This window comes from Silene latifolia, chromosome X, assembly GCF_048544455.1.
Source record: "Silene latifolia isolate original U9 population chromosome X, ASM4854445v1, whole genome shotgun sequence".
In the NCBI taxonomy this organism is placed as follows: domain Eukaryota; kingdom Viridiplantae; phylum Streptophyta; class Magnoliopsida; order Caryophyllales; family Caryophyllaceae; genus Silene; species Silene latifolia.
The window spans coordinates 109,240,974-109,267,652 of NC_133537.1; the positions used below are offsets into that span (position 1 = coordinate 109,240,974).

General features: G+C 41.0%; 1 protein-coding gene and 1 long non-coding RNA gene across 2 annotated transcripts; both read left to right on the forward strand.

The window, feature by feature from the left end:
* Nucleotides 1–664: 664 nt before the first annotated feature.
* Nucleotides 665–3,577, forward strand: LOC141621539 (uncharacterized). Its single transcript, XR_012532428.1, has 3 exons — nt 665–697; nt 820–888; nt 3,353–3,577. It is a non-coding gene; the product is annotated as an uncharacterized LOC141621539 (long non-coding RNA).
* A 1,863-nt stretch (nt 3,578–5,440) lies between these two features.
* LOC141618065 (uncharacterized) lies at nt 5,441–9,242 on the forward strand. Its single transcript, XM_074435186.1, has 3 exons — nt 5,441–6,560; nt 6,789–7,681; nt 8,439–9,242. The coding sequence occupies exons 1-3, from the start codon at nt 5,441–5,443 to the stop codon at nt 9,240–9,242; spliced, it is 2,817 nt and encodes a 938-aa protein (XP_074291287.1).
* Nucleotides 9,243–26,679: the final 17,437 nt, after the last annotated feature.

Here is a 26,679-nt window from a genome sequence, read left to right on the forward strand (position 1 = left end):
ATTGTAACACCCCGTGTTTTTAATCGCATATTTACATAATTAATTACGATATTATAATCTTAGAAGAGAAACTTGAAATTTCTTTCAATACCTTTTTAGCCTTCGAAACAATCATTATATAAGTTACGACATTTCACTCGCGCGTAACTTTAATGCATCTTCGTATTTTGGCCCCTATTTACTCATCCGGACTCCGATTGAGGTGAAACAAAAGCCTAAATTTATTATTTTTCCGAGCCCGACACCATGGTAATATTTTCATTAGCCATTAACAACTTCAAAATCTCAAAACTGCTCGGTTGTGCAATGAGCCTTCATAAAATCATGGTGTTCATAATCAATTCTATGATGACCTTGCAAACAAACAAAGGTTTTGTTTTTTAACTCCCATATTTAAGAAATGGCAGCAGCTTGTGACTATTTCTTCCACCCTAATACATCCATTCTTATGAGGAGTCTAATCCTTCATGAGCTTTTGTTTCTTTCTTCACCCTTGTGCATGGACTAGACCTCACTCTTACACAAACCATGACCATTGTCCTTTGTGATGGTTTCCACTAGCATGCAAATGATCCGTGAACTTATACACATGGAGTGAGTATTTTGACATCCTATTTAAAGCACCTAAGTTCTCACCTTGCTCCACTTAGTTGCATACTCACATCTGCCGTATCCCACAACGCCTAAGTTAAAACTTGTATACTTTTCATTCCCTTTTTCTTTCCTAACTCTTCCTCGATTATAATTACTAGATTAATTAAGTAGATAATTTATTACTAACTTGTTTGTTATTTTGTTGTTATCATGGAATCAAATTAGAGGAGGAAGAGGAAGAGCTTGTTGATCTAAGCATCTTTCATTATATTCAAGACCCGGACAACCTTTAAGGTAACCTAACCTAACCCTCTGCCTCGTAATTGTAGAATACTAGTAATTTAGTCAGGAGGCAAATAGACATATCTTGGTAGGATAAGTCTTTCTAACTAGTGTCATATATGTATTTTTAGTGCGACATAATATTGCTTGTTACATGCATGTTGTTGTCCACCTTAAATAAATCACTTAAATAAATTATTATGTGGAAATTGACAATGTGCCAATCATGTCTATAAGCTTAATAATTGTGTCATCACCTCACATGAGAAATATACCTTTGAATAATTCTTTTTATATGCACTCACATGTTGGATCCACTAAAACAAAGTCAAAATGAAAATTTGTATGCATATGCTAACTCGTATGAAAAATGATGAAACTTCTTATTTGCACTAATTTCGTTTCATGCATGATATAGAGTTGAAATTTTTATATGATTTACCTTCTGATTTATAGGATTTTTAGGCGCAGACCTTGCATCGATACGATTTTATTTTATTTTATAAAATTCCTACAAGCCTGAATAATGTACGAAATTCAGTAATTTATGTACCCTTTTAAAAATCATAAAAACATTACAGGAGTTCCATTATATTATGAGGAATAACCTGGCAAAATCTTGTAAGAAAATACTTAGTTTAGGACCCTTTTCGAAAATAAACAAAAAGGCCGCTCTATGGTCTAATACGATTTTAATATCTTAAATTTATTTGGTGAAGCTACTTTATAAAAATAAAGTTTTATTCAAGTGTAATACAGCAAGGAGAATATACAAATACCTTATTAAAATAATTATATTAAATTATTCAGTTTTGAACTAAAACTACCTTGCTTAGTTATTTTAATAACTGTTTTAAGAGTTTAAGTAAATTTTATTCTAAAAACCGTTTTAGAAACAACCTTTAAAGATCTTAACAAGTGTAAAAGTGATTCTTAGCAATTTTGATGAAATTATTAAATTTTTAGACTCAAATGCCTTTGAAGGTTTTATTTTAAAATACTTGTCTTCACCTTCAAATTTTAAGTAAATCAATATAATATTTATAAGGACCTTATTTGAATATTAAATAAAACTTAAGGACTTGTCTCTAGTCATGCCTTGACTAATTAAAATATTAGTTAAGCTGTGAGTTGACTATGACGACCTTGGTTAACCATTGACTAATTAATTAGTCAAGAGTTACTAAGTCAAAGTAAATTTATACTTGAAAATAATATATCTAGTAATTCCAATCCTTGAATAACGAATTAGAAATAAGGAATACTTTCTAATATATTACTTGAATAAGATGTTCCAAATCTCAAATACACTACTCGGTTAAGATTAATACCCATGAAATTCTCATGGGGTAAAAGCGTTTTCTACAGCTTGGACTAGGGCCTGCGGGAGTCTGTAAGTCCGGTATCATTTTACCGCCATGTTACCCTAGCTGCCGAACATGCCACTTAAATAGGACCTCTGAATCGGTATGCTATTTTCCGGTTATCTTAGTATGCCCCTTGAATGGGACCTCTGAGCCAAGTGCCGCTGTGTTGTCGATATGTTGGGATGGTCCGCATATCGATGTATCATCGTCTCTATGAGACACATGTGAGTCTTTCGCGCTATATGTTGGGCGCTACCTTGGTAAGTTTTAGGGATCGACGTGTCGGAAGAATGCTTAGAGAGCTTATGCTATACAAGTACGGACAGCATATCCCGAAGCTGCGTGTGGAGGGATTGTCATTAGGATAGTAGTCGACCCGCCACCGAGGAGTGCGTGTTCCAAGAAGTGTGGAGTGGGTATATGCGCATATATTGTGAGCTTGATCGGCTTTACTACCTTTCGGATATCTTGGCAAATATTATTTCACGGTTGCGATCGTGTGCGGACCTTGTGATTATGATTGTCTTGGTGCCTCGAAGTGTATGGGACATGTCACTTAAATGGGACCTCTGAGTCCATTCATTAGCCGTCTGTTCTTCCCCACGATTCTGGTTGCTAAACCAAGTCAATTTAGTCGTCCGGTCCTATTGAGCACTAGGGGTGAGATGTAAACCTCCTAGTATCGATATGATCGACGGGATTGATGCTCCCACTCGTACTCAAGGTGAGATGCAAGCCGTGAGTATGCGTGTGACATTAGTAGTCACGTCCCGTGCTTTTTATGAAGAAAATAAATTTTTTAAAAAGAAATGACTACAAGTTTTTATCCGTATAATATCTACTTGGATTTACTATATGTTGATTTATATAACATGTTGTTGAACAATGTCGTTATATTCACACATTTATTATGTCATATGCCAATATGAACCAATGTGTTACTTCATGTACATATCACATGTGTGCATGTCGATGTTGTAATGTGACTGGAGTTGAATGTTTGACCGCCTAATTGCATTACAAATATTCTCCATGATAAGAGGCCGTTGATAGAGGACGGTTAGGTTACTCCCACTAAGTGGGGCAGTTTTATTTTAATGATGTTTCAGGTAACATGGATCTTGAAGACTTGGACTTAGGAGGGGACTGTCGAGAGAATAAAACATCTTATGTTGATCTTTCATGAGTTTATGTAGCAAACTTTTATTAAAGTCGGACCTTGCTTTAATTTGTAATTCGGATATCAGACCTTGTTTTATGTTCTAAACATCCAGTTTTATGAATCAACTCATTATGAGTTGACGGTTTTAAATTTTACTGATTTTTATGACTTATCTTTCTTTCCGCTTTCGTTAATTAAGTCATTAGAGAAACTGGGTTGTTACAGTTGGTATCAGAGCGACCTTGAGACCGTGAATAGTAATTGTGCGATACATTATTATTTCACCTATCGAGGAAGCATCCGGGACTCATGACTTTAGGGTAAAATAAGATGTAATAACTAGAACTCTTAGATCACTAAAATGAGAGAATCACTAGCTAACCCTTACGATGTATAATAAGCGAGGATATATGGTTGGGAGGGTAGAACTACCTGAAAGATCCTAACCGTCATAAGGATTAATGTTTGTGCTACCTTCTGCATGATCTGTGTTGATTACTTGCTTAAATTGTCTGATTAACTATCTAACTTAGCATGTATACGCGCTATCCCTAGCTAGCATCTTAGAACGGACCCCAACCTAGGAATACCGCCGTTTTTCATCAAGATGGTGAGATCAAGTAAGAGGCCCATGGAAATGACCAAGGAAGAAATTGCAGAAGTAGAAAGGAAGAAGAGATTCAAGAAGTGGCTTAGGGATCACCCTAACAAGAGAAGAAGGATTAAATCGGCACACCAAAATCGGACTACTGACTGGGAAGATGAGGCCAATAATTTTCACTTCACTCGCCGGGAGAGAAACCCCAAGCTAGAAGATGCTACAAAGAAAAAGGACAATGCTCGAGCAAACTTCTGTGGCAATGGCCCAATTTTCTTCTTCGAGAGGCCAGACTACCCAAACTTTATCAGAGTTTGTGAATGGAGATTTAAGGAATATAATGTACCACCCGACTGGAAGGTAGAGTTCGCCACCACCAAGCTGATAGGGAAGGCAGAATTATGGTGGAACCGCATCTTAGCTAGAGGAGACCAAGAGAACCATTACTATGATTGGTATGAGTTCAAGTTAGCACTCAATGCCTGTGCCAGAGCAATCGAGAAGGGAGCAAGATTCCTGTACTAGATAGAGACTAGGACACCTAAACCCTAGCTCAGTCTACCGTAGGTTTAACTGCGTTTTTTTATGCTAGTTATAGATTTCTTTGTAACCGCCACCTAATGAAGCTACTTAGTGTTACCTTGTAACAAGGAAGTTAACAATGAATTCGTTTTTGTTCTTCTTGTTTTGTTCTACTTTTGTCTCACTTCTGGTTTGTGCATGTATTTTCTTTTACTTGTGCTGATGATACCACACCTCGAGCAGATGATAGTAACAAGAAGCAACGGGAATGGAAACGGAAATCCCCAAGAGGACTTACGGAGACAAGGATATGAGGAGGCTATGACTCAGATGGCTGCTCAACTAGCTGCATCACAAGTAACAATCACGCAGCTCTTGAACAACCAAACTTAAGGCAAGGCTTAACCAACACCAACACCATCCCTCCGCTTTCGATCAGTTCTCAAAGCATCGACCTCCATCTTACTATGGCTCCGACGATCCTAATGATCTTGCAAATTGGCTAGCGGAAATGGAGAAACTGCTGAGGCTAAGCCACACTCCCGAAGAGGAAAAGATTGAGATAGTATCCTACTACCTCAAAGGAGCCGCGAACGATTGGTGGACAATCGCTCAAGAAGCTTTCAAGACAACCCCTGGATACGGATGGAACGAGTTCAGAGCCAGCCTCGAGAAGAAATACTATCCTCCATCTATGAAGCATCAAAAGGAACAGGAGTTCCACAACCTAGAGATTGGAGCTATGACTCTTACTGAGTACACTCGCAAGTTTGATGAACTCTCCAAGTTCGCAAGAGATCGGGTACGGATGAGGAGACCTCATCAATCAAGTATGTGCGTCAAATGGAGCCCATTTGAACCTTGATTGATGGTGGGCGGGACTTCCCAACTTTCCAAGCGCCTCACGAGAAAGCCATGGCCATTTTTGCTGCCATCCAAAATGCGGACAAGAAGAAGAAGAAAACCTTTACCCCCACAGTGTCCCATAACAGTTTTATTCAGAAACCCCTTTACCAAAGACCTCTCTATCAGAAACCCCTTTATCAGAAACCTCGTCATCAAAAATCTTTTCACCAAAAGTCAAAACCTTTTGCAAGGAAATTTCAGTCTAACTTATCAAACAAGATCTTTCCCAAGGGCAATACCGGTAATGATGACACCCAGGGCTCAACTTCAAAGTGTTATCTATGCAAACAGGCTCCGCACCCTGGCAAACAGTGTAACGGGAAACCCATCATCTGCTTTTTCTGTAAAGAGGAAGGTCACAAGTCTTACGTCTGTCCCAAGAAGACGGGAACCCCACTGATTCAGGGAAGGGCTTACATGATGATCGATGGTGGAGAAGAGGAACAAGCCGATACAATCACTGGTAAATTTCTGGTTAATTCTTGTATGGCTTTCATATTGTTCGACACAGGAGCATCTCTATCACATGTATCACCAACCTTCGTAGCTAAGGCTAAACTTCCAAATCCCGAAGCAATCCATGCATCCATTGTGATTCCTAACGGTCAGACCTTAAACTGCAAGGCGAGGTACCGAGGCGTTCCTGTTATTATCCTTGGTTCGACCTTTTCGGCTAACCTCATCAGCCTCGACCTACCTGGTTTCGACATCATTTTGGGAATGGATTGGCTAGCAAAGTACCACGCCAAGTTTGAGTGTAGAGACCAAAAGATTTCACTAAGGAACTCGCTCGGAGCAAGAGTAACTTATAGAGGTTACATACCGAACACTCGAGTTAAGGTCATCAACGCTATGAAGCTAGCGAGCCAGATGCGTAAAGGAGAACATACCTTCTTGTGCAACATAAATTCCATAGGAGGGGAAAAGCTCAGGATCGAGGACATACCCGTAGTCCGGGAATTTCCTGAGGTATTTCCCGAGGAATTACCAGGAATACAACCAGAGCGCGATGTAGAGTTCTCAATCGACTTAGTGCCAGGCACTGCACCGATTTCAAAGTCACCATATCGTATGGCCCCAAAAGAGTTGCAAGAGTTGAAGATTCAACTAGGGGAGCTCATCGAAAAGGGTTTCATCCGACCAAGTGCATCACCATGGGGAGCACCAGTGCTATTTGTGAAGAAGAAAGATGGGAGTATGAGGATGTGTATCGACTATCGCGACTTGAACAAGGTCACCATTAAGAACCGATACCCTTTACCACGTATCGATGATCTTTTCGACCAATTGAAAGGAGCGGGAGTATTCTCCAAGATCGATCTCAGATCTGGTTATCATCAAATTCCAGTAAGAGAAGAGGATATTCCGAAGACAGCTTTCAGAACCAGATATGGTCACTATGAGTTTAACGTAATGCCTTTTGGTTTGACCAACGCACCAGCAGTGTTCATGGATCAGATGAATCGCACGTTTAGAGAGTACCTAGATAAGTGTGTCGTTGTCTTTATCGATGACATCTTAATATACTCTAAAACTATGTTCGAACACGAGGTTCATCTTCGCGCAGTTCTCGACAAGCTGCGACAACAAAAGTGGTATGCAAAACTATCCAAGTGTGAGTTTTGGCTGAAGGAAGTGGCATTTCTGGGACATATCATAACAAATCAGGGAGTAAAAGTAGACCCCGCCAAGATCAAGGCCGTGGAAGAATGGCAATCCCCAAAGAATGTCTCTGAAGTCCGAAGTTTCTTGGGTTTAGGAGGCTACTACCGAAGATTTGTCCAAGACTTTTCAAAGATCGCGAGACCTATGACCAAACTTTTGCAGAAGGAGTCTAAGTACATTTGGACCGAAGAGTGTGAGAAGGCCTTCCAGGAGCTAAAAGCCCGACTCACCTCAGCCCCAATCCTAACTTTACCAACCGATGGAGAAGAGTACGACGTCTACAGCGACGCATCCTTAAATGGTCTAGGATGTGTGCTAATGCAGAAAGGGAAAGTGATTGCTTATGCGTCTCGACAGTTGAAGGTGCATGAGAAAAATTATCCAACTCATGACCTGGAGCTAGCAGCTGTAGTTTTTGCCTTGAAGATTTGGAGGCATTATTTATATGGAGTTAGATGTAACTTCTACACGGACCACAAGAGCCTCAAGTATATTTTCACCCAGAAGGAGTTAAACATGAGACAGAGGAGGTGGTTAGAACTCATCAAGGACTACGACATTGAGTTGCAATACCATGAAGGGAAGGCAAATGTCGTCGCCGATGCCCTGAGTAGGAAGACAGCTCACGGGATAGTACGAGACTTAGAGAAGTTGGAAGTTGAGGTTGTGAATAAAGGAAAGTTAACCTTAAATGCTATGGCTGCTGAACCCGATTTGTATCATGAAGTTAGAGCTCTACAATGGGAAGATCCAGAGTTAGTAAAGATCAGAGAAGGTATACCACAGGGAAGATCCGAAGGATTCGAAATATATCCAGATGGGAGCTTGAGATTTAAAGGAAGGTGGTGTGTGCCTCATTATGAAGCCATTCGCAAGAAGATCTTGTGGGAAGCACACAATTCGAGATATTCCATTCACCCAGGATCTGATAAGATGTACAAGGATTTGAAGCTACAATATTGGTGGCATGGGATGAAGAGGGATGTGGCAGAATATGTTGCCAAATGCCTCATTTGCCAGAAGGTGAAGTTCGAACACCAAAGATCTGGAGGCCTACTACAACCCTTGGACATTCCAGTGAGGAAGTGGGATTCCATCTCCATGGATTTTGTAATGGGACTACCACGAACCCAAAGCAACAAGGATGCGATTTGGGTGGTTGTCGATAGATTGATAAAGGTGGCACACTTCATTCCGATACGAGAGACTTGGAGCATGGAGGAACTGGCAAAATCTTACCTGAAGGAGATCATTCGACTACATGGAGTGCCAAAGGACATCGTATCTGACAGAGATCCTCGTTTTGTTTCACACTTCACTGGGGGAAGACTACGGGGAATGCATGGGGAGTAAACTCAACTTGTGCACCGCATTCCATCCTCAAACAGACGGACAAACGGAGAGGACAATCCAAACGCTAGAAGATATGCTGAGGGCATGTGTCCTAGAATTTAATGACAGTTGGGAAAAACAGCTACCCTTGATAGAGTTCTCCTACAACAACAGTCACCATGCGAGTTTGGGTTGTGCACCTTTCGAAGCACTTTACGGAAGAAAGTGTCGAAGTCCAGTATGCTGGGATGACGCCAGCGATCATCTGACACTAGGACCTCAGACTATTCAAGACCAGATTGAACAGATTAAGATTATCCGAGAAAGACTCCAAGCAGCGCAAGATCGACAGAAAGCCTACGCCAATGAACACCGAAGACCAATCGAGTTTGCCGTGGAAGATCATGTTTTCCTAAAGGTATCACCAATGAAAGGAGTAAGACGATTTGGCCTAAAAGGGAAGCTCGGCCCAAAGTACATCGGACCATACGAAATCTTGGAGAGAGTTGGCAAAGTGGCCTATCGTTTAGCACTACCACCAAACCTATCAAAGGTGCATAACGTGTTCCACGTGTCCCAACTACGGAAGTATAGAAGCGATCCATCACATGTCCTTACACCTGATGTAGTCGCTATCGAACCCTACCTTCTTTACTCTGAAAGACCGGTGGAGATTCTGGCCCGAGAGACCAAGACACTCAGGAGGAAGTCGGTACCTTTGGTCAAAGTTCGATGGCTAAGTCAAAACCTCGACCATGCTACTTGGGAGACCGAAGAGTCCATGCGCGAAAGATACCCCGAACTTTTTGATTAGGTAGGTTGCACCTCTATGGTTATCGTGAATTTCGAGGACGAAATTCTTTTAAGGGGGATGTACTGTAACACCCCGTGTTTTTAATCGCATATTTACATAATTAATTACGATATTATAATCTTAGAAGAGAAACTTGAAATTTCTTTCAATACCTTTTTAGCCTTCGAAACAATCATTATATAAGTTACGACATTTCACTCGCGCGTAACTTTAATGCATCTTCATATTTTGGCCCCTATTTACTCATCCGGACTCCGATTGAGGTGAAACAAAAGCCTAAATTTATTATTTTTCCGAGCCCGACACCATGGTAATATTTTCATTAGCCATTAACAACTTCAAAATCTCAAACCTGCTCGGTTGTGCAAAGAGCCTTCATAAAATCATGGTGTTCATAATCAATTCTATGATGACCTTGCAAACAAACAAAGGTTTTGTTTTTTACCTCCCATATTTAAGAAATGGCAGCAGCTTGTGACTATTTCTTCCACCCTAATACATCCATTCTTATGAGGAGTCTAATCCTTCATGAGCTTTTGTTTCTTTCTTCACCCTTGTGCATGGACTAGACCTCACTCTTACACAAACCATGACCATTGTCCTTTGTGATGGTTTCCACTAGCATGCAAATGATCCGTGAACTTATACACATGGAGTGAGTATTTTGACATCCTATTTAAAGCACCTAAGTTCTCACCTTGCTCCACTTAGTTGCATACTCACATCTTCTGTATCCCACAAAGCCTAAGTTAAAACTTGTATACTTTTCATTCCCTTTTTCTTTCCTAACTCTTCCTCGATTATAATTACTAGATTAATTAAGTAGATAATTTATTACTAACTTGTTTGTTATTTTGTTGTTATCATGGAATCAAATTAGAGGAGGAAGAGGAAGAGCCTGTTGATCTAAGCATCTTTCATTACATTCAAGACCCGGACAACCTTTAAGGTAACCTAACCTAACCCTCTGCCTCGTAATTGTAGAATACTAGTAATTTAGTCAGGAGGCAAATAGACATATCTTGGTAGGATAAGTCTTTCTAACTAGTGTCATATATATATTTTTAGTGCGACATAATATTGCTTGTTACATGCATGTTGTTGTCCACCTTAAATAAATCACTTAAATAAATTATTATGTGGAAATTGACAATGTGCCAATCATGTCTATAAGCTTAATAATTGTGTCATCACCTCACATGAGAAATATACCTTTGAATAATTCTTTTTATATGCACTCACATGTTGGATCCACTAAAACAAAGTCAAAATGAAAATTTGTATGCATATGCTAACTCGTATGAAAAATGATGAAACTTCTTATTTGCACTAATTTCGTTTCATGCATGATATAGAGTTGAAATTTTTATATGTTTTACCTTCTGATTTATAGGATTTTTAGGCGCAGACCTTGCATCGATACGATTTTTATTTTATTTTATAAAATTCCTACAAGCCTGAATAATGTACGAAATTCAGTAATTTATGTACCCTTTTAAAAATCATAAACAAATTACAGGAGTTCCATTATATTATGAGGAATAACCTGGCAAAATCATGTAAGAAAATACTTAGTTTAGGACCCTTTTCGAAAATAAACAAAAAGGCCGCTCTATGGTCTAATACGATTTTAATATCTTAAATTTATTTGGTGAAGCTACTTTATAAAAATAAAGTTTTATTCAAGTGTAATACAGCAAGGAGAATATACAAATACCTTATTAAAATAATTATATTAAATTATTCAGTTTTGAACTAAAACTACCTTGCTTAGTTATTTTAATAACTGTTTTAAGAGTTTAAGTAAATTTTATTCTAAAAAACCGTTTTAGAAACAGCCTTTAAAGATCTTAACAAGTGTAAAAGTGATTCTTAGCAATTTTAATGAAATTATTAAATTTTTAGACTCAAATGCCTTTGAAGGTTTTATTTTAAAATACTTGTCTTCACCTTCAAATTTTAAGTAAATCAATATAATATTTATAAGGACCTTATTTGAATATTAAATAAAACTTAAGGACTTGTCTCTAGTCATGCCTTGACTAATTAAAATATTAGTTAAGCTGTGAGTTGACTATGACGACCTTGGTTAACCATTGACTAATTAATTAGTCAAGAGTTACTAAGTCAAAGTAAATTTATACTTGAAAATAATATATCTAGTAATTCCAATCCTTGAATAACGAATTAGAAATAAGGAATACTTTCTAATATATTACTTGAATAAGATGTTCCAAATCTCAAATACACTACTCGGTTAAGATTAATACCCATGAAATTCTCATGGGGTAAAAGCGTTTTCTACAGCTTGGACTAGGGCATGCGGAGTCCAGAAGTCAGGTATCATTTTACCGCCATGTTATCCTAGTGCCGAACATGCCACTTAAATGGGACCTCTGAATCGGTATGCTATTTTCCGGTTATCTTGGGTATGCCCCTTGAATGGGACCTCTGAGCCAAGTGCCGATGTGTTGTCGATATGTTGGGATGGTCCGCATATCGATGTATCATCGTCTCTATGAGACACATGTGAGTCTTTCGTGCTATATGTTGGGCGCTACCTTGGTAAGTTTTAGGGATCGACGTGTCGGAAGAATGCTTAGAGAGCTTATGCTATACAAGTATGACAGACTGACATATCCGAAGCTGCGTGTGGAGGGATTGTCGTTAGGATAGTAGTCGACCACCGCCACCGAGGAGCTGCGTGTTCCAAGAAGTGTGGAGTGGGTATATGCGCATATATTGACGGGAGCTTGATCGGCTTTACTACCTTTGAGATATCTTGGCAAATATTATTTCACGGTTGCGATCGTGTGCAGACCTTGACAGTTATGATTGTCTTGGTGCCTCGAAGTGTATGGGACATGTCACTTAAATGGGACCTCTGAGTCCATTCATTAGCCGTCTGTTCTTCCCCACTATTCTGGTTGCTAAACCAAGTCAATTTAGTCGTCCGGTCTTATTGAGCACTAGGGGTGAGATGTAAACCTCCTAGTATCGATATGATCGACGGGATTGATGCTCCCACTCGTACTCAAGGTGAGATGCAAGCCGTGAGTATGCGTGTGACATTAGTAGTCACGTCTCGTGCTTTTTATGAAGAAAATAATTTTTTTAAAAAGAAATGACTACAAGTTTTTATCCGTATAATATCTACTTGGATTTACTATATGTTGATTTATATAACATGTTGTTGAACAATGTCGTTATATTCACACATTTATTATGTCATATGCCAATATGAACCAATGTGTTACTTCATGTACATATCACATGTGTGCATGTCGATGTTGTAATGTGACTGGAGTTGAATGTTTGACCGCCTAATTGCATTACTAATATTCTCCATGATAAGAGGCCGTTGATAGAGGACGGTTAGGTTACTCCCACTAAGTGGGGCAGTTTTATTTTAATGATGTTTCAGGTAACATGGATCTTGAAGACTTGGACTTAGGAGGGGACTGTCGAGAGAATAAAACATCTTATGTTGATCTTTCATGAGTTTATGTAGCAAACTTTTATTAAAGTCGGACCTTGCTTTAATTTGTAATTCGGATATCAGACCTTGTTTTATGTTCTAAACATCCAGTTTTATGAATCAACTCATTATGAGTTGACGATTTTAAATTTTTCTGATTTTTATGACTTATCTTTCTTTCCGCTTTCGTTAATTAAGTCATTAGAGAAACTGGGTTGTTACAAAGATCCAACGCGGAAAATCACAGAAGTCAAGCTGAGGAAGAGGCGCAGCACGAGCTGCGTCCCTTTGAAGAGGCGCAGCAGGTGCTGCGCCTGTTCCCAGGTGGTTCCGTTCTGGCGGATTTTTGGAAACAGAAATTAGTATAAATAGAGACGTCGATGGAGCTTTTATTCACACAATTCTTCCGTATCTTCTTCGTCTTATTACATAAAACTCTCAAAATAATCCTTCATCATGAATACTTTGGAGGTTCGCTTAAAAGAATGGACCAACGAATTTTCCAACATGGAGAAATATGATATGGGCGCCTATAATCTTGGGTCATTGCTGAGTTTGAAGCTTATCAAGGTTGTCAAACGATTCTTGGATGCTTGTCTTGACTATTGGGACCCGAATTACCATGTTTTTGCGTTCCCTGGAGGCGATATTTGCCCATTTCCTGAAGAAATTGCTGCGATTGGTGGGTGGGACCACGAACACTTGTGTCGCCATTCCTTCTACCTCGCAAGGGTATAAAAGCAAATTTAGAGACTTGCTTGGGTTGACTAGACTTGAGGTGGACCGTCTAGTGACCTCGAAGGGAGTGCGAATGTTGGACTTTATTGACCGATTCATTAACAAGGCCGACCGCACCGTTTCTTATGTTGCTAGGCGAAGGGCATTTGGGTTTTGCTTGTTGCATGTGTATGTCTTCCAAGGGCATGTTGATGAAGACTTGAGAGGTGATCCCCGTCTTCTGGGCCTTGTTGAGCAAATGGAGTTGCGCAGGAGCCCAGCTTGTTTATGTCTAGGAGAGATCCTTTTGGGCTTGGATAATAGGAGAGCCAACCGTGACCTACCGTATTTGGGAAGTCCCGTCATTCTGCAGGTAAAAGAACGCGTATTTTTCTTTTTCTTTTTTTTTTCTTCCTTTTTTTTTTGTTTTTTTTTGTTTTTTTTTTTTCGATTTTCGTTTTTTTTTTTCGATTTTTTTTTTGTCTAATGCCTGCTTTTGGGTAGGTTTGGCTTATGGAACGACTTCGATTGATGGAGCCCCCAGTTCACGTTCCTTCTTATCACGCTCCTTCAATTGCAATGAGGACCAGGCTTTACATGGTGGACTTCACCCGAGTCTGCAATTATTGGGAGAACAAACTGAAGAGTGATGATGGCCCTTTGATTAGGTGGGTTGTACCATGGTGGCACCTCAAATCTGTCACTGGAGTGTCTTCTTTGGATCCTACCCTATCTGTGCGCATTCCTGGCTTGGAATTTATGGTGTGCATCTTCCCGGAAAGGCTGATGAGACAGGTTGGACTAAAACAGACGATCCCGAAGCTTGATACCGTCCCGCAGACCGCCGTGGCGCTTACTACAGAGAGCCGAAGGGAGTGGGCCATTAAATGGGCTCAAAGAAATGTATGGTTCTTGAACTCTTCCGCTAATGCCTTGTGGGTGTCGGATTCTTATCTGCGATTGAGGAAAGCTACTACTTCAGAAGAGCGCGAGAGATTGAGGAAGCGCGAGCCCGTCGACTACAAGGTGCGCGAGGTGGAAAAAGAGAAGGAGAAGCATCTGACTGAGGGAGAGGAGGAAGCCGGGTTTCGAGTCGTTCATCCTTCGAAGAAACCGAAGACCTCTCCTGTCGTAGAGATAGTGATTGGCAAGAATGGTAAGTCTAGGCCTCGAGAAAGACCGTTGGTGATTAGGTCCGAAGTCGCGCAAGAGCGTCCGGCTTGAGGTCGTGACAAGAAATATGACAAAAATGACAAGGGCAAAGGGAAGATGGAAGAATAGCTCGAGTCTTTATTTATTATTTATTATTATTATTATTATTATTGTAATAAAAAGGTGGGGTTTTGAGAATCCTAGCCTATTTTTATTTTTATTATGTAGCGTACTATTACTAGAAGATGAATGAAATAAAAAAGGTTAAATGGTTATGAAACCGTTGTGATTTTCTATTTATTATTCTTTTCGAATTCCAAATGCAATGCAAATGTCCTTCTATTTACATTTTAAATATAATGGGTTGTATCCCGTGAAGGATTGCCTACGTATTCATTAAAAATGAAATCAAACCCTTGCGCGTAGTTCGAGTAAATGTAAAAGAATAATTGTTCTAAGCAAGAGCTTGTAATGAACTTAGAAAATAGGCATGAGTTTTTGCTTACTCTGAAGATGCAAATTTAGTTTATTTGATGATATGAGGACGACAAAATTGTCAAAGTGCAAGAGCAAAGTGACATTAGCTTATTTCAGCTTGGCCAGGGGCCGTTTATTCAGTGCCACAAGAGCGACACGTGAGGTTACGCGAGGCGCGTTTTTGTTCCTATTCTAGGCATAGTACCGTTTTAGTTGGTCAAGGTTTGTTGGGTTGGAAAACTCATTCCCGTCTAGTTCTGTGATTCTAACCGCACCCCCTGGAAGTATGGACTTGACTAAAAATGGTCCGGCCCAATTAGGTTTGAATTTTCCCCGTGGGTCAACAGGTAAAAGAGCTCTAACCGATTTGAGTACTAAGTCTCCTTCCTTGATGTTTTTTGGCTTAACCCTTTTGTTGAAAGCTCGTTTGATACGTGCTTGATATGTTTGGACATTATGCAAGGCGTGTAGCCTACGTTCATCCAGGAGGATGAGTTCTTCATATCTATCCCTCTTCCAATCGGCTTCTGGGATTTGACTTTCGAGTAGAATACGCAAGGATGGTATCTCTAGCTCGACTTGTTGCACAGCTTCCATGCCGTAGGTCAAATATAAAGGAGTAGCCCCAGTGGGCGTCCTAACAGATGTACGATATCCCCACAAAGCAAAGGGTATCTTGCTTGGCCAATCTCGATAGTCGTCAATCATTTTCTTGAGAATTGTGACAACGTTCTTGTTTGCTGCCTCTACCGCGCCGTTAGTCTGTGGTCTATAGGGCGAAGAGTGGTGATGCCTAATTTTTTACTTCGCTAACAATTGCTCAGTCTCAGCCTGGAAATGTGATCCATTATCACTAATGATCTCATGTGGGTAACCGTATCGACAGATGATGTTATTTTGTATGAACTTTGCCACATTTTTAGCCGTGAGACTAGTGTAGGAAGCCGCTTCTACCCATTTGGTGAAATAGTCGATCGCCACTAGGATGAAACAGTGACCTCCTGTTCTAGTGGGGTTATCTTCCGATTATGTCAATTCCCGGGCGAGAAAATGGCCAAGGAGATGTCATCGTATAGAGCAATGAAGGAGGGACGTGTTGTACATTCCCGAAGATTTGGCAATTGCGGCAATGTCTTACATATTTGATGCAATCGGATTCCATTGTGGTCCAATAATACCCCAAACGTGTGATTTTCTTTGCCATCATGGGCCCACTCATGTGAGGACCGCATTCTCCATCGTGGACTTCTTCCATCACCTTTCGTGCCTGTGAATGATCAAGGCAACGTAGGATTACACCAAGAGGTGTTCTTTTGTATAACTCTCCTTACATTAGAACGTATTAGGAAGCTACTAGGCGGATAGCACGTTGTCCCCTCTTGTCCATATCCGGTGGATAAGTACCGTTGAGCTTGAAATTTAGGATTGCTTGGAACCAGGGTTCCTGCGCGATTTCCTCTTTATCGGTGATTTGGTGTACATAAGCTGGCTCTGACCGTCGTGCGATGCATAAAGGCATCTCTACCATGTCATCTGGCATATTAATCAAAGATGCGAGTTTTGCAAGAGCATCTGCAAATTTATTTTCTTCCCGAGGTAGGTGTAGATATGTCACGTGATCAAAGAATTGGGCAACTTGGTCTATTCTAGCTTGGTATGGTGTTAAGCTTTCGCTTCGAATTTTCCAAGATCCCGTGACTTGATTTATGATCAGGGATGAATTCCCATGTACTCGGAGGTTCTTAATGCCTAAGCTCACTGCCGCTTGTAGTCCAATTAGACAAGCTTCGTATTCTGCAGCGTTATTTGTCACCTCGAAGTCGAGTTTGACAGAGATTGGTGTATGCTCACCTTCAAGAGAAATGAGCAACACTCCTATTCCAAATCCTCTAAAGTTTGACGCTCCATCAAAGTAAAGGTCCCAGGAGTCTACATCAGTTTGGAGTATATCCTCGTCTGGAAATGACCAGGTATCTATTGTTTGTGCATCATTGATGGGATTTTCTGCGAAGAATTCGGCAACGGCACGACCTTTATTACTTTCGAGGAGGCACGTATTTGAGATCGTCCGAGAGCATCAAAGTCCATCTTGCTAGGCGTCCGTTGAGGACGGGTTTCTCGAAGAGGTATTTGACTGGATCCATTTTGGAGTATATTTTGACGGAGTAGCTAAGCATGTAATGGCGTAGCTTCTTCGTTGCCCACACAAGAGCGAGCCATGTCTTTTCGAGTTGTGAGTATTTGCACTCGTACTCCAAGAACTTCTTACTAAGGTAGTAGATAGCCCTTTCTTCACTTCCTACAGTTTGAGCTAGCATGGCATCCATGGCTGTTTCGGTTACCGTGAGATATAAACCAAGAGGTTGATCTCGTTGAGGTGGCATGAGATATAAACTGGTGGTTTAGCCAATATCTCTTTGATTCGGTCAAATGCCTTTTGACAATCATCATCCCACACGGTGTGGTCTGTTTTCTTGAGCTTCTTGAAGATAGGCTCACAAATCATGGTGAGTTTTGATATGAATCGACTTATATATTGCACTTTTCCCAGGAATCCTCTTACTTCTTTTTCTGTTTGAGGTTGTGGCATTTCGATCAGAGCCTTGATCTTGGAAGGGTCTATTTCTATACCTCGTTGGCTAACAACGTATCCCAGGAGTTTGCCAGACGTTACTCCGAATGTGCATTTCGGAGGATTGAGCCTCATGTTGTACTTTCGTAGCCTTGCGAAAAATTTGCGAAGGTTCGCAATATGCCCCTCTCTATCCTTGGATTTGACAATCATGTCGTCTACGTATACCTCAACTTCTTTGTGCATCATGTCATGTAAGAGTGTAGTTGCGGTGCGTTGGTACGTAGCTCCAGCGTTGATCAATCCAAACGGCATGACCGTATAGCAATAGGTTCCCCATTGAATGACAAAGGCGGTCTTATGCATGTCTTCTATGGCCATCTTGATTTGATTATAACCTGCATACCCATCCATGAAGGATAGTAACGCGTGGTCTGCAGTATTGTCCACCAATATGTCGATGTGTGGTAGAGGGAAGTCATCTTTAGGACTTGCTTTGTTTAAGTCCCAAAAGTCAACACAAACGCGGATTCTCCCATCCTTTTTGGGTACAGGTACTATGTTGGCTACCCAGTCAGAATACTCGGAAACTTTGATGAACCCGGCTTTGAATTGCTTATCAACTTCTTCCCTAATTTTGAGAGCCCATTCCGTTCTCATTCGTCGAAGCTTCTGTTTTACAGGTTTGAAACCTGGCTTAATCGGAATTCTATGTTCGGCGATGTCCCTGTCGATTCCTGGCATGTCTTTGTAGGACCAAGCGAAAACGTCTTTGAACTCGTTTAGGAGGTCTATGAAATCGGCCCTTTCGGTAGAGCTCAAGGTAGTCCCTATCCTAAGTTCTTGGGGTTCTAGTTCGGTTCCTACATTAATGGGTTCAGTGTCCTCTATTACTGGTCCCCCTTCCCTTTCCTGTAGTATTTCTTTGGCTACGTAGGGAGGTATTTCGATCGAGTCTAGGTCTTGGTCATCCTCAGTATCATCGTAAACAGAATTGCACTCAAGATAACACAAAGAGTAAGCAGAACCTGATTTATTCATATTAAAGTTTGAGAAAAGTTGAAGCAAGGAAGCCATCTGATCCATGGTCAGTGGCGGCAAAGGGACAGTGGTTGGGACATTTCCCGAACTACTGTGACTACTCGAGGCTAAGCTAGGAGAAACCGAGGGAATAGGGATGACGACAAGAGGAGACTCCCTAATGACTTCTCTAGACTCCGACTCTGACTCGAATTCATCGTCTTCTGGTTCTCCTTTGAACATCTCTCCTTCTCCAGTGGTGAGCTTGAAGAGTCTTCCTTGATTGTTGGTCCACTTGATTGACTTTCTCCATCCTTTATGCTGACTCGCGTTAGTTTCTGTGATTAACGCGGTGGGGTTGAAGCGATCGTCTTGAAGTATCATGGTAATGATCTCATCCTGCGTGGCTTTAACAAATCGATCTTCTCCGAACAATAGACTAACAGCTTGTTCGTCTAAGTAAGGTGCTTGACGGGTTTTGACGGTAGGAACCGTTTCTGGAGGGATGAAGTAGCAATCGTGAAAGATCTCGATTCCGGATAGCTTCCTCTCGAGATAATGCCAGGGCTCGGGAAAACCGTGAAAGAGTTCTAGACTTGCTTCGTTAACAAAGTACCCATTTAGGGTAGAGAGATAGGGTCGCATTTGGACTCCTACATACTTACGGTTTTGAACTTGAGCGAGCATCTCTAGAACCTCCTCTTTAGTGGGTTTGTACCCTAGTCCAAGTGGTATTCTCTTTGAGTTGCCTTCCTTGTATGGTGCGAAGGTGTTTCTTCGAATAGGATTCAAAAACATTCCAGGGAAGTATCCCTGGGATTTGAGTATGTGGTTGACCACCAAATTGGAGTAGGGATCATAGTATAAGGCTGCCAAATCGCTTTCTATGACGCTTATGCTTTGGAAGCCCCCAAGTTCATATACTGGATCTGCAAGGACTTGATTGTTCGACTTCTTTTCGATTATTTCTTTGATGAGTGACGAAGTGATCGTCACCACTTTGCCATTTAGTGGGATCTTGATCTTTTGATGAAGGGTGGATGTCACTGCTTTGGAAGCGTGAATCCAAGGTCTTCCTAGGAGTATGTTGAAGGAAGCTTCGATGTCCACTATTTGCAAGTTAACCTTTCGCTCCATTGGCCCTGTGGCTATGGTTAGGTTAGCAAGTCCTACGACCTTTCGTTGTATACCATCATATGCGCGAACACCTTGATTGGTAGGGGTCCAATCCGACTCTTTCATGCCTAATTTGTATGCCGTTTTGAGGGGTATGACGTTGACCGCAGAGCCATCATCTACCAAGGTCATTGGCACGTTCTTCTTTAGACAAATGACAGTGATGTAAAGAGCTAAGTTGTGACTAGCGCCAAAAGGTAGCAAATCTTCGTCTGAGAAAGTAATAGGATTACTTAGCTTCGGTTATTCTTGGAAGACCAAGTTGACTACATCTTCTGGTGTCGAGTTATGTGCTACATTTAGTTTGGCCAAAGCTTGTAGTAAAGCTTGGTGATGTGGGAACGAGCTCGCTACTAATTGCCAGACTGAAAGATCAGCCTTCGTCTTCTGTAATTGCTTGAGCAAATGGTCAGTGGAGTCATCTTCGTTATCATTTGGTATGACAACGTTGGTTGGACCATTTTGAGTAGTGCTTTGATATGGACGTCCTGAATGAGTTAGGTGGTCCACATCTTGGTCTTCACCATTTTGGACTATTTCCTTGACTAGGGAGTTTTCGATGAGGTACTCGTCTTCATCGTCATCGGCCCAAACTGCATTGATTGTAGCTAGTTCCCTCATTCTCATGATTTCATCTTCTAGTCGTACGATTTGGTCGACTAGTTTATCAACCACGGCGACTATTTCTTGCATAGTAGCGTTTTGAGAGAAGATTAGTGACACATGCTCCTTGGGTGTTGCGTTGGGATCACGTAAAGTTGTCATCACATTTTCTAATTCCCAAACTTGTCTATCCACACTCCTTGCCCATGTGATGAAGTCGGAAATGGTAGGGGAGATAGTAGAGTAGAACCCTTCATTCTCGATTGTATGGATTTCATCTTCAACTGGAGAAATGAGGTGTGAACAATCTAAGGTAGATTCGTCACTTGTAATCACTAGAACTCCAAGAGGATTCTGAGTGTTATTGGGTTTACCTCCTAGCGGTATTGGTAATCGGTCATCTTCAATCATGTCTTGAAGCACATTTTTCAATTTGTAGCATTTCTCTGTGTCATGCCCCTTACCCCTATGGTATTCACAGTATGAGTTCTCGTCCCAGAACTTGGATTTCTTTTCAGGTTCGGGAGTAGGTCCTATGGGTTGGAGTTTGCCTTGTTTCATTAACCTTTTAAGAACGTTGGAGTAAGTATCCCCAAGGTTTGTGAATTTCCTCGGTGGGGTACTTTTCTTGGATGGCTCGAGAAGGTTAACTTCATCAGTCTTGCTAGTGGAGCCGTAAGAACGACTTGTTGAGCTTTGATATCCTCGACCTACCGTTTTGGACAAGAGCCCTTTACGGATGTCATCTTCAATCCTTGTCCCTAGTACGATTAAGTCATTGAAAGTTTTGATGTTTTGGTATCTCAAATGGTTGGCATAAATGGGTTTGAGATTGTCCACGAACTTCTCCACAAGGGTAGCCTCATACGGGCGTTCAACTAGTTGGGTACTAGTCTTCCTCCACCTACTTAGGAAGTCGGTGAATCCTTCTTTGTCATTTTGGGTAAGAACCTCTAGCGTGCGCATGTTGACTTGGATCTCAGCATTATCCGCGTATTGCTTAGCAAACTCGATCGCGGCATCTTCCCAAGTAGTGATCTTCTTGTGATCTAAAGAGTAGAACCATTGCTTCGGGATGGTGTCAAGAGATGAAGGAAAGATCCTTAAGAACATCTCGGGTTTGATGCCTTTGATAGACATGTAATCCTTGAAGGCACGGATGTGGTTCAAAGGGTTTTCGTGCCCCCTGAATTTAGGGATATCCGTCATATTGAAGTTGGTTGGCAATTTGGAGTTGACGGCCTCATACTTACGATTATTCTCCCTATAAATGTCATCCCCTTTAAGGTACATTAATTGCTCCTCTAAGTATTGGAGTCTTTTCTCAGCTACAGTCAGTCCCATGGGAGGAGTTTCGTCCTTGGATTCATCCGCGTAGTCACCTACTACTTCACTTTCATGAGGAGGCAATCTTTCCTCTACGGCGTAGATCCGACCTTCGATGGTGTCAAGGCGATCATACACTTGGTCTTGAGTAACTTGGATTTGAGCTAGTGCGGCTAGGATTCGATCATTACCATCTTGAAGTTGGTGGAGGTTTGTTTCGCTGGTTCCAGGCATCTTGAAAAATGGATAAGAGACCGATGACGAATCAAAACACGATCGACCATTCTAACACACTTGCTAAAAGAAGAATTGTTCTTGACTCGTGAAGTGGGTGTGTGCCACTTGTGTTGAGTGAGCTTTGAAGAAAGGACAAAATTTTGAAAATGTGTATCCTTGCCAACTATAGTGTAGTTATAGGAGTGGACTCGAAGTGAGGTTTTGAAATGGGCTTGTGGCCCGAATTTTGACTCGACAAACGGACAGAGTTTTGACTGGGTTTTGCACAAATCCAATGGCCTTTTCGAAATTTTGATTAAAAAAGGGTTTTGATTTTTGCAAAAATCGTCATGGTTTCGTTTATAAATGGTGATCACGTAAGGTACAAACATTTATACAAGCATTATAACGGGATGTTGAGTGCATTTAAAAGGGTTTTGGTTTAAAGGGTGGGTTGCCATACCAAACCATCAAACCCGAAGTCTGTGGAGAGGCTCGTACCAAACAAGAGTAAGGCCGATTCCTAGTCCATTTCCTCAAGTAGTGAAGGCCCTTGATACAAACAAGAGTAAGCATCATGGTATGGATGACGTCAATCGCTATCCATCCTTAGGCCCAAATAAGAATTAGGACCGTTTAGACGGGACGATAGGTCGAATGGGTTGGGTTGGGCCTAGGAAGACCGAATGAAACGGTATAGGAAGACCGAGTTATGAAAACCGACAATTGTCTTGTATAAACTATTCCATAACCTTGTTCAAGTTTCACCCTTGGCTACACGTAAGTGTATTATCCCCAGCGGAGTCGCCAAACTATGGACAGCGGGGGGCCCAGGGGGGCGCTTGGGAGGAAGAGAACAAGCGTTTGCATTTTTGTTGGAGTCGCCACCAATTTTTATGGGAAATTGGAACCGTTCAAATACCTCGCGTCATGTCAAGACACAAAGTAGTGACATGAAGACTAAGCAATCTTTACCCTTAGCATTCTATGTCTAGAATGACTCTCGTGGATGCCAATGAACACGGATGTTCACAGAGATCTGGAGTAAGGGGTGAGGGTACGTATTAGGAAGCTCTTTTGATCGAACACCTAATCCCGCCCGCCTCGATAGCGGCCTCTACTAATGATTAGGGATATCATCTATACTCGATATATCGTCGATTATATGCATGCAATACAACATCCTAGTTTTAATCCTAACATGTGAATTTAACTAAGTCGGTTGACACGTAATTAGCAAACAATTAATGTTGAGGTAGGATTTAATGTTCAATTACATGTGAAAATATACAAATGATACAAAATACAATAATTATAAATTACAATAACGAAAATTACAATAATTACAGTGGATTAGGCGATTTATGTCGAAAATACCTTCAAAACGGATGATTTGGAAAAAACGAATAAAGAATAAATCAAAAGAATTAACGAAGGAGTCAGAAGGTGATAATACGGATAATAGTTAATTATACGTAAGCTAATTAAACTAGGTCAGGAAACAACGGAGTTCAGAGACAGAAATCATCCTGGAACAGCGCAGCGAGATCGCCCTCTGGAAGAGGCACGCGATTCTTGCGTCATTCCAAGGGTGAGTTCTGGCTGTGAAGCCGAAACTGCAAATCGTTAATGTTAATTGGGTTAATTTAATGATTGATTAATATATTTACTCGGATAGAAGTGATTAACAGGTTATTTGCATATGATTAATGGTCATAAAAGCGATAAAACATGGATGAGACGGAGGCAAACGAATTATTTACATGAATGAATGATTGATTAGTGACATGGGTGAACGAAATAGGCTAAACATGACGAATTAATGATAAATTAACGACGAATATCATGAATAACAGATGGAAAATATATCAAGGATCGAATTCCAGAAACCCGATATGAACAAATCGAATACCTACAACCCGGATTGAGTTTAATGACGAAAACCCGCAAATATGAGATTATAAGGGATTTAAGTCGAATTTAATGACGAATTAAACATGTGAATGAATGATAAATAATATACATGTGAGATTATAAGCTATTATGTCAAAGAATTAACAAGAAACAAACGAAACAAATAAAAAGACGAACGAATTACAGAGGACGACGGAAGAAGAAAGGAAGCAGGAACTGCGGCAGCCTCACGAAGAGGCGCAGCAGGAACTGCGCTCCTTTGAAGAGGCGCATCAGTTGCTGCGTCCTTTCTCGACGGTTTGTCTTCTGGAAATCCGCAAAAAGAGGTTTTAAAGCACGGTTTTAGAAATCGGTTTTAATTGGTATTTTCGACATAAACCTTACAATAGTAGATGATATAAAAGATAAATAAAAATAATAAAAGAAGGATTTACACCCTCAGACTTACATGTTTGACGAAACGAGAAGAACTAAGTTATCGATTAGCGATGCTCGACTCGAACTATAATGCAAATACGAAAGTGCCCTCGTAAGAGGAAAACGATTAGATTAATTAAGTTGATTGATGTGGAGTTGGTCAAATTGGTCGGTCATGCAAACGAGGCTGGTACTCAGAAGGATCCGAGCTTAAGTGGTCGAATGTTCAAGCACGTAGACGCCAAAAAGTAAGAACAAAGGTCTAGAATGCAAAGGGAGAAGAGAATGGCGGACACTCGCGTGAGAAATATGAGGAACGAAGGCTCCTATTTATACTAATCACGTGAAGGAATTAGGGTTTCGGAGAGTCTTTGGAAGTGAATCTCGGAAAGATATGTAAAAGATACGAAAATTCCGCAGAAAAGGACCTGGGAAGTGGCGCAGCAGTCACTGCGTCTCTTGGAAGAGGCGCAGCACCTGCTGCGTCTATTCCTAAGGGGTTTCCTCCTACGGAAGAAAGATTTCCGTGTTTGAGTTATAGAAGGACGGAATAATTCGGTTTTCCTTAATATCTTATGTGAATATTACGGGAAATTGTTTACCAAAGGATAAAGATTGTGAAATATTTATAAAATATGGAATAGAAATATCCGGAACATTCCAGAATATTCTGACTCGGGAGTTAATGGTTATTAGAAAATGAAGACGGTTTTAGGCCCGGACTCCAAATGTACTCTAATTACTGTCAAAACGACCGTATCGGCACGTAGATGACAACTAAGAGGTAGACATTAGTATTTGAGCAATCACTTGATGATAAACTTACAAACTGTCACAAATCGTTCCGCGTAACAAACATGTGGCCCAATCATCACCGGGTGGTTTGCGAGAGGTGCAGAAATGAGGTATCTACATGAGGTATGGCTATTATGAGTATGTGGTAATGCCGTTTGGGTTATCTAATGCACCGGCTGTGTTTATGAATTTGATGAACTGAATCTTCAGACAGTTTTTGGACAAGTTTGTGGTGGTGTTTATCGATGACATCTTAGTCTACTCCAAGACTAAGAAGGAGCATGAGGAGCATCTGAGGATTATGTTGCAGATCTTGAGGGAGCATGAGTTATATGCCAAGCTGTCCAAGTGTGAGTTCTGGTTAGAGAAAGTTGCTTTTCTGGGGCATGTGATCTCTAAGGATGGGGTAGCTGTGGATCCGGCAAATATTGAGGCAGTGACAAAGTGGGAAGCACCAAAGAATGTTGCTGAGATCGGGAGTTTCTTGGGTTTAATTTGGATACTACAGACGGTTCGTGAAAGATTTCTCCAATATTGCTAGACCTATGACAGCTTTGATGAGAAAAGAGAACAGGTTCCGTTGGGATGAGAGTTGTGAGACGGCGTTCCAAACATTAAAGGAGCGTTTGACCACGGCTCCTATCTTAGCATTGACTGAAGGGATCGAGAACTTTGAGGTTTATACAGATGCCTCAAAGAATGGGTTGAAATGTGTATTGATGCAGAACGGTAAGGTGATTGCCTATGCTTATAGGCAATTGAAGCCTTATGAGGAGAACTATCCTGCACATGATCTAGAGTTGGGTGTGGTGGTGTTTGCTCTTAAGATTTGGAGACATTACCTTTATGGGGAGACCTTTAAGGTATTTTCTGATCACAAGAGTCTCAAGTACATCTTCACTCAAAAGGAGTTGAACATGAGACAGAGGAGGTGGATGGAGCTGATTGGCGATTATGACATGGATATTATCTACCATGAAGGGAAAGCCAATGGTGTTGCAAATGCTTTGAGTAGGAAGAGTGTACATTCTTTGTGTACAACTTTATCTTTGATGAGGTTGAGAGATGAGGTGGGGAGGTTTGGGATACATATAATGCAGAGAGGGGATGCCATGGGAGATTTGACAGTGCAGCCTGATCTTTATGACGATATTCGAGGTAAATAAACGTTGGATCCTAAGATAGTTGAGTGGAGAGCTGGAGTAGAGAAAGGGACAGTGTCTCGATTCTCTATTCATACAGATGGTAGTTTGAGGTTTGATGGTAGGTGGTGTGTCCCTAATGATGAGGTGCTGAGAAAAACAATCATGACAGAGGCACATTGTACACCATATTCAGTACATCCAGGTGGTGACAAGCTGTACAAGGATTTAAAGAACACGTTCTGGTGGCCTGGGATGAAGAAAGAAACAGCTGAGTTTGTGGCCCGTTGTTTGACTTGCCAGAGAGTTAAAGGGGAACAGCGACGACCACAAGGTAAGACTCAGTCTTTAGAGGTACCTGAGTGGAAGTGGGAATCCATTTCTATGGATTTTATCATGGGTTTGCCAAAGAGTCAAGAGGGTAACAATATG